Source organism: Panicum virgatum, chromosome 7N (assembly GCF_016808335.1).
Source record: "Panicum virgatum strain AP13 chromosome 7N, P.virgatum_v5, whole genome shotgun sequence".
In the NCBI taxonomy this organism is placed as follows: domain Eukaryota; kingdom Viridiplantae; phylum Streptophyta; class Magnoliopsida; order Poales; family Poaceae; genus Panicum; species Panicum virgatum.
The window spans coordinates 15,237,129-15,246,268 of NC_053151.1; the positions used below are offsets into that span (position 1 = coordinate 15,237,129).

Below are 9,140 nucleotides of genomic sequence, written 5' to 3' on the forward strand. Positions count from 1 at the left end.
GGATTTTACAATCCTTTGTCTCTTGCTCCTTCTAGGAGCTTCACTGTCATCCTTCTTTAGGACATGCTCATGTTCATCAGATTGTTCAGAAGACTCGATAGGTGTTGCAGGTTGAGGAGTTATCTCTGTCGAAAATCAAGAATTACTATACATATCTTTCATAGGAAAAATATTCTCAAAAAATGTTGCATCACGAGATTCCATAATAGTATCAACATGCACATCTGGTATCTCAGATTTAACCACTAAGAATCTATAAGTAATGCTCATCTGAGCATATCCTAGAAAGACACAATCCACTGTTTAGGTTCCAACTTGCGCTTCTTTGGAATAGGCACATTAACTTTCGCTAAGCACCCCCACGTGCGCATATAAGAAAGTGATGGTTTTCTCCCATTCCACATCTCATATGGAGTTTGATCTTGATTCTTGTTTGGAACTTTATTCAAGACATGACACGAAGTCAATACAGCCTCCCCCCGCCATGCCTTAGAAAGACCAGCTGTGTCTAACATGGAGTTAACCAAGTCAGTCACCGTGCGGTTTTTTCTCTCGGCAATCCCGTTTGATTCGGGAGAATAGGGAGGCGTCCTCTCATGAATAATTCCATGCTCCTCACAGAATTCATCAAATATTTTGGGAAAATACTCGCCACCATGATCTGACCTTAGACGCTTGATCTTTCTCTCTAGTTGATTCTCAACTTCAGCTTTATAGATTTTAAAGTAGTCTAACGCTTCGTCCTTAGTTCGCAACAAATAAACATAGCAAAATCTAGTCGCATCGTCAATTAACGTCAAGAAATATCTGTTCCCACCTTTTGTCAACACACCATTCATCTCATATAGATCAGAATGTATGAGTTCTAGAGGTGCCAAGTGTCTCTCATCAGCAGCCTTGTGAGGCTTCCGAGGTTGCTTTGATTGCACACAACTATGGCACTTAGAACCTTTGGCAATGGAGAATTTCAGAATTAAACACATGCTAGAAAGCCGAGACATCAAACCAAAATTAACATGACACAAACGTGAATGCCAAACACTCACATCATCGCTAACGTTGCCACAAATATGGTTCACCGACTTATTACAAAAATCAGCATGAGAAAAGCGGAACAAGCCACCGCAATCATAGCCTTTACCAATGAATTGTCCATGTTTCGACACGACAAATTTATTGGACTCTAACACTACCTTAAACCCATCTTGCATAGGACTGACTCGCTGACCAGATTCTTGTTGATAGTGGGCACATGCTGCACGATCTTCCCCGAAGTAAACTTTAGATCTACTGTGCCAACACCATGAACAGAAGCATGTGAGCTGTTCCCCATCAGCACGGAGAAGTCCCGGACGGTCTAGTAAGAAGAAAACATAGAGATGTCAGCACACACATGAACATTAGCACCCGTATCAAGCCACCAACTCATGGATTGAAAAACTGAAAGAACTATAGGTAAATTACCGTACCCATCTCTAGTGTTGCTCACGGTCACTATGTTGACATCCTTGGACTCATTTGCTTTCTTGGCCCTGCGGTCTGCCCGATCTGGGCAGTCCTTGGAGAAGTGTCCAAGCTTACCACATGCATAGCACTTTTCCAAAGCCTTGTTCTTCTTCTTCTTGAAGGTAGTGGTCTTGTTAGGCTTGTTGTTCCCTTTGTTCTTGCCACGTGAGAACTTCTGGACCAGGTTGGCGCTGGACTAACCTTGATCTTCTTTCTCAGGCACGTCCTTCTTCCGAGCCTTCTCCTCAACATCAAGAGTCGCTATCAGATTTTCAACTGATATCTCCTGTCTCTTGTGTTTCAGAGTTGTGGCGAAGTTCCTCCACTGGGAAGGCAACTTTGCAATAATGCATCTAGCCACAAACTTGTCGGGAATAGGACACTTAAGGAGATCAAGATCCTTGACAAAGCAATGCACCTCATGCGCCTGTTCCACCACAGAACGGTTATTCACCATCCTGTAGTCATGGAAACTCTCCCTGAGGTACAATTCATTGCCCGCATCTGTTGCATCATACTTTGCAACCAGAGCATCCCACAGCGTCTTCACCTCTGTCTCATCAATGTACACACGGACTAATCTGTCTGACAGATTGCTAATGATACATCCGACAAAGAGATTATTGGCCTCATCATACTTCGTCTGCTCTTCAGCAGTAAGTACGCTCTCAGGCTTGTCAAGTCTCATGTCCCAGATGTGTATAGCAGTAAACCAGAGGCGAACCTTGGACTTCCAGATCTTAAAGTTCACGCCAGTAAACTTTTCTGGCCTCAGTGACTCAGCGAAACCAGCCATTGTTAAATCAACAGATTGCCTATAATAAGGTTTTTGGATTATTGGATAAATAGACAACTGTAAGTTTAAATTCTGAACTAGATTTATCATAACGAGAATTAAACCTAGCATGCATGACTCTAACATACGAGACAATACAAATATCATAAACATGATCTCAGAAAACATGATTATGAAACAGATCTGATCACAAAATACGTACTGTGCAGGAGCCGCCGGGAAGACGAAAGGCGCAGACGAGACGAAGACGGTCCTTCGAACGGAGCGCAGCAACCGGCGTTGCAGACGACGGTACGCCGCAGCTCCTGACTTGGACGGAGGACGAGCCGTGGCGAAGAAAATGAGCAGTCGCACTTAGCGCTTCCCAAAAACCTTATTCTCCCTCTCCCGGTGCAGGATCACAAGAGCGAGCGGTTTCGGAAACCTGCTCTCCTGTTCGCCGGTGCACGCCGTCGTTCGGGATGGATTAGACTATGATGGCGGCGCAGCAGCGAGAAAGAGGCAAACTCTAGGTTTGTAACCCTAGCTCAATTTTGTAACTTTAGCTTGAGTTGATGTGTACTCTGATGGTAGCCTATGTGTTAGATATATAGGAGATCCATAGGACCTCCTCAACTTTCAATAGCAATGTGAGATTAAAGATTTGCACCCTAACTCACTTCCTTCATGCACCATGGGCCTTTGAGATTTATTTGTAATTTCTGAAATTGTTCATGGGCCTAGCCCAAATTCCATCAAGTACTACATAGTTGTGGCATGATTTAAATTTTTTTCGTAACATGAAAAGTGTATGTCTGGTAGTTGGACAGCATATATACAATAGCGTGAGCCTGCACCATCCAAACCTAAATATCTATCGACCCTCTGAAATGCAAACACTAACAACATTTACACTGCTAGGTGCAGTAGTGGATAGCTCTCCATCCGCCGTGCTCAAATTGAAGTAGGCCGGCTGCTTTGGGTATGGCAGGCTCGACATGGTCTCCATAGATAGCATTGCAACTATGTCGGACATGGTAGGGCGATCAGCTGCATTCTCCTGGACACACATCAAGGCAATATTGATGCATTTCAGTATCTCCATTGCTTGATCTTGGTCATGGTGATCTGCTAATGATTTGTCAAGAAGCTCAAACCATCTGCCCTCCTTCCATAGCTTCCATGCCTTCAACAAATTAAAGTGCCCACCTCAGTTATATAATGAGTTTGTTGAATGAAGATTTTAAAAAAATATTATATGGAAACCTACTTAAAGACAATAAACAAAACTATAAGTGGGTGCCGGGCCTGTTGGCGCCATTTTAAGTAACACTATTTACTGGACACATTCTTCTTTGAGATAAAGGCCGGCTAGAAATCTATCCGGCTTTATTTATCTCAAGGAGATAATAAACTCAGGCCAATTTATACAAAACAATCAAGTCCACATCATGGCACACGCCAATCAATTCCATCTTTCAACAACTGCTGGAAAAAAATGATCGTTGTTGAAACGCATTAAACTATGTCCTCCGATAAACATACAAAACTTAAGTGGCATCTAGTAGGAAAGATCAGTTTTCTCAAGTCTTTGAGCAAATGCCAAATGCACGATTTTTAAGAAATGCCTTGTGGAAAAAGATTTTATTTTCACACTAACCACGCATGATTGAAGAGCAGGCACAATGGGGAGCACACACTGAATTGGAACCACGTTAACAGTAAATAAATAGAAATACTTACATAGCCAAGCAGGTTGAAGAAATCTCCTTGCTGATGAAAACCAGCATTTCTCTTCCCACTAATAATCTCAAGAAGTAACACACCGAAGCTAAAGACATCAGTTTTGACAGAGAAGACACCCTCTGAAGCATACTCAGGAGCCATATAGCCACTGTATAGAAGAAAACAAAAAACCAAAACATCATGCACCAATTACTAACTAATACAATCATCATACAGTTTGATGGAATAGATTTGCATAAAGTGCATTCTTACTATGTCCCCACTACTCTATTCGTATTTCCTTGAATAGCATTTGAGCTAAATATTTTTGCTAGCCCAAAATCAGAGATCTTGGGATTCATGTCACTGTCCAAGAGAATATTGCTTGCTTTCAGGTCCCTATGTATGATGCGCAGTCGGGAGAGCTTATGAAGATATAGAAGACCTTGTGCTATCCCATCAATTATATTAAGACGTTTGTCCCAAGTAAGTAATCTTGCTCTCGTTACATCTGCACTGGTAATAGTGTTATCAGCCATAATTAAACCTGGCAGTATGTTGGCTATATTACAAAAATGACATAAGAAAGAAAAGGAAATGTACACATACCAAAGATGAAGAAATCCAGACTCTTGTTTTGCATGTATTCATATATTAATATGTGTTCTTCCCCTTGAACACAACATCCAAGTAGTCGAACTAGATTGATGTGTTGTAATTTAGCGATAAGGTGGATTTCATTCGTAAACTCAACAAACCCTTGACCAGATTGTGAAGCTAGTCTCTTAACTGCTATTTCAAGCCCATTCGGCAATTGACCCTGCAATATTTGAAGTTCTAATTTTGTAAAAAAGAAAATAAGCCAGGCCTAAAAACTTCACTCAGTAGAAATTAGAAAGAGATTTTAACTGCGGCCTAGTTATGATCATATTTTATTTATGGATTTTCTTGAAATGTAAATTTGGATTAATAACTTTTTCAACCATATATAAACCACGGAATTGCCCTCATTTTTTTAGTGGGCCCAGTATAGTGTGCTCATGATAGCATACCACCTTGTATACAGCGCCAAAGCCCCCTTGTCCAAGTTTGTTTTCGTCACAGAAGTTGTCAGTAGACTCAACTATTTGATGGAAATCGAACATTGTGAACTCTGAATCTGTATCTTGAATTGTCCAAAGCGATGATACATCCTCAACTCTGGTCAAATTCACCATGGGTTGTTCTTGCAATTTCAACTTCCCTAAAGAAGCCAGAAAAGTATAATAATTCAAAAGTCTGTCACCAGTTTATCACCTCTACCATGAAAGCGAGTGGCGTGAGGTTCCTGTGACGTAAATATCTTAGTGACGTTGTCACTAACAAGTCTGGCCTGGGATCATCGGGCCTACCTGTCAGTGACCACGCCCCTATGACTTTACGTTGGAGGGACCAGTTCCAAGTGAATGTGCATCTGTTACTGACACAGGAAGAATAAATCAACGTACCTTTCCTTCGATTTCTAATCCATCCCAAGCAAAATATGCATAAGAAAATTGACACAAGAGGAACAATTATGGATACAATCCACAGCTGCTTCTTTTTCTTCCCTGCACATGACAATGACACAGCACCTCATCCATCAAAATATGTGATAGGTAATTAGAAGGCGACGAATATTGCACGACTACATAAAAAATTCAACCATGACGTGGCCTACTATTCGAACTACTCTTGCACACATTCAAGCGCAAGGGGATTAACTAGTTACTGCTTATCTCGCAACTGAACTATTCTTTCTGAACCCTTGGCATCTTGGCATGCTTGATTGTGAGCGCTTTTTGCTGACTTGAACAAACTTGATCTAACCCAATAGTGTTTGATTAACTGATTAAGAGATGTAAATTAGTGTAATTATTAACACCTTTATTTCGATTTTGGAGCTTATAGTTTCCAAGGCAGGAATTTAGCAGAAACAATTAATTCACCTTTCTTTGGTTGAGTGGACGGCGGCGGCGGCGTCCCCATATTGAGCATGGGCTCGCCGCGGAAGAAGGCGTAGTTCTCGTACCGGTAGCTGCAGCGCACGCCGGCGGTGCGTGCGCCAATGGTCCCGCCGGCCAACGGCGCCTTGCCGACCAGGTCCTCCAAGCAGCCCCAGCAGTCGGCGGGCGACAGGTCCGGCGTGCACTGCGCCGTCGCGTACATCGTCGGCACGGGCTCCGCCACGCTGCCGTTCCAGATCCGCGCCGTCGCGAACCTCCTGGCTGACCCGTACGCCGCCCGTCGCGCCGTGCCGTTGAGCAGCTCGCGCACCCGCGCCGTGAACAGCGCGGCGGCGCCGGGGTGGTCGGCGCCGGCGCTGGCGTTCTGCGGCGTGTTGTAGAGGCTGATCTGGCCGACGTTGGCGGTGGTGGCGAGGAAGTCCTGGCCGGAGAAGTAGAGGAAGCAGGCGTCGTAGAGCACGGCCACCTCCTTGTCGAGCGGGCAGGAGCCCCGCGCGTGGCGGAACGCATCCGCCACGCAGCCCAAGCACCCCGCCGCGTCGGCGTCACCCCGGCACAGCGACAGCGCAAAGACGCGGTCGTCGCCGCCGCCCATGGCGGCCGTGGCGAAGAGCAACGGTGAGGACGAGGCGTTGCGGGGCAGCGCGGCGGACACGGCGTCCAAGTTGGCCTGGTACGTGCTGTTGGGCGAGTACCGGGAGCTGCTGCTGCAGTACTGCCACGGCTGGGCCGCGGCGGGCGGCGAGGCCGAGAGGAGGACGACCGCGACGGCGACAACCACCACGGCCATGGCTTTCTTGGTTGGTGATTAGTGATTACTTGTCTCTGTCGATGGGCAGCATATCATTCAGAGTTACTGATCACTCCTGTCGCTGGCATTTGGAAAAGTTTAGCCAACTGCGGTCTGATCCGGAACTGGAAGCGTCGAATGAGAGGGAAAGCTGCTGCGCGCGTGCGTGTTACCTGCTGACGGTCTCCAGGTCAAGTCGTCATGGATCATCAGCAAATGGTTTGGATTGAAATGAGATTTATAGGTTGGATTTTAACGTGGAGTGTGTTTAGATAGGTTAAAATGGATTGTACTCCGTTTTAAATTATAGGTCGTTTAACTTTTTTAACACCAAATTTGATTACTCGTCTTATTCAAAAAATTTAAACAAACATAGTCAAATTTAAACCATTCTTTAAGAACTTGTATTAATAAAGTAATCCTCAACAAAAGAAATGATGTTTTGCACAAATTTTTGAATAAGACGAATGGTCAAATTTGGGGTTGAAAAAGTCAAATGACCTATAATTTGGAATGGAGAGAGTAATAGGTAATGGGTGGGGCGAAGCGGGCTCTATATAAATACGGGTTGGGATGAGTTGAAATAGATACTTTGTGCAAAACTATGACTATATATAAATGCCGGTCCCACGTTAAGAGCCGGACTCTAGAAACAAAACCTCGCGTTCATACTATAAAATTTCATCGAAATTGACTAAAATTTATTAGAAATGACTAGTACGACTGGTAGCTACTTTGTGTAAAGTAGTGTGGCTAGAACTACACGCGGGCCCCACGTCAAAAACCGGACCCTGGAAATAAAATCTCGCGTTCACATTATAAAATTTTATCGAAATTGACTAAATTTGTTGGAGATGACTTAGTATAACTTGCAGCTACTCTGTGTAAATCAGTGTAGCTATAACTACATGTAGGCCCCACGTCAATAGCCGGATGCTGGAAATAAAACCTCGCGTTCAATTATAAAATTTTATTGAAATTAACTGAAATTTGTTGGAGATGACTCAGTACGACTGGCAGCTACTCTATGCAAATCAGTGTGGGTAAAACTACACGTGGACCCCACGTTAAGAGCCGGACCCGAAAAATAAAATCTCTCGTTCACACTATAAAATTTTATCGAAATTGATTGAATTTTTTTGGAGATGACTCAGTATGACTAGCAGCTACTCTGTGCAAAGTAGTGGCTAGAACTACACGTGGGCCCCATGTTAAGAGCTGAACCCTAAAAATAAAACCTCGCGTTCACACTATATAATTTTATCGAAATTGACTGAAATTTTTTGGAGATGACTCAGTATGACTGGCAGCTACTCTATACAAAATAGTGTGGCAAGATCTACACTATAAATTTTTTTTTGTCAAATAGGTTCTTATTGGGTTGTAACCATGATTTGGCTAATAGTATATTACATTATGAGCTGAAATGTTTGGGTTGGGTTGGTGTGTGATGGTGGCGGTTTGGAGTGGAGTGGATAATATTAATGTTTCTTATAAGAATAGATTGGTGTGGGTATAATTTAATTTCCAGCCCATTTGTAGGGCGACTCATGGGATCAGATTTCACAAAGGAGGACACACGGTGGTCAAGTCTCGTGGGGGACCTATGCGCCAACCGTCCCTGCCATGGCAGGAAACAGCTCGCGCGCACACCCCTGCTCTCTCCCTCGCGGTCACCGACAAGTGGACCCCACCTATCGAGGTCGTCTCCCACCTCCCACCGAGCAGGCGTGGGACGGCGAGTGCGCGTCGGTGCGGCGACCGGTGATCTGCTCCCTAGGAGGAGGAGATGGAGGAAGGGAGGCCGGCGGTGGAGGTGGGCGCGACAGGAGGGAGCAGAGGTGGCGAGGGCGCTGTCGGAGCTAGGCGGCAGGCGGCACATTTGGCAGGCGGTGTGGGAGCGACGACGAGATGGGACAGGTTATCACGGTGGCACGGCGAGGTGGCGCGAGCCGCCGGCCACCGGCGGGACGACAGAAGGTGGGAGCGTGGGACGAACGACAACAGGTGGCGGCTCCGGTGGCGAGGGCGCTGGAGCTGGGAAGAAAAGCAGCGACGGCAATGGACGTGGATCGGGTTGCCGAGATCGGGGGGAGGGGGGCAGTTTAACCGGTAAGCAGCACCTACGGCCACCCGGACCTATGTGGGGGCCTGGAGGCGCGATTCATTGGTACCGCATATGCGATACTAAGCGGGCTGCCGGACACCCCATAGGCAACTGCACTCGTGTCAATCGCATGCACGGCGAAGCAACCGATCCTCGGGTTCTCCTTTTGGCAGTACCTTTTGGCTTTTTCCCAGCGGGTAATGATTGGTTCTTGAACAACATGATAAACTTTAAATTTGAAGAAAAAGCTCA

The 9,140-nt window shown here is 45.3% G+C and overlaps 1 protein-coding gene across 3 annotated transcripts; it reads right to left on the reverse strand.

The window, feature by feature from the left end:
- Nucleotides 1-2,964: 2,964 nt before the first annotated feature.
- LOC120683185 (G-type lectin S-receptor-like serine/threonine-protein kinase SRK) lies at nt 2,965-6,835 on the reverse strand. Of its 3 annotated transcripts, none has more exons than XM_039965212.1 (7): nt 5,974-6,835; nt 5,494-5,595; nt 5,059-5,249; nt 4,616-4,826; nt 4,280-4,517; nt 4,025-4,175; nt 2,965-3,467 (listed from the first exon to the last, which is right to left on the reverse strand). In XM_039965212.1, the coding sequence occupies exons 1-7, from the start codon at nt 6,779-6,781 to the stop codon at nt 3,156-3,158; spliced, it is 2,013 nt and encodes a 670-aa protein (XP_039821146.1). In that variant the 5' UTR covers nt 6,782-6,835; the 3' UTR covers nt 2,965-3,155. The 3 variants fall into 3 exon arrangements, with proteins under 3 accessions (XP_039821146.1, XP_039821147.1, XP_039821148.1); XM_039965213.1 differs by having other exon boundaries at nt 5,062-5,249; nt 5,974-6,829; XM_039965214.1 differs by lacking the exon at nt 5,974-6,835 and having other exon boundaries at nt 4,280-4,522; nt 5,062-5,249; nt 5,494-5,568.
- Nucleotides 6,836-9,140: the final 2,305 nt, after the last annotated feature.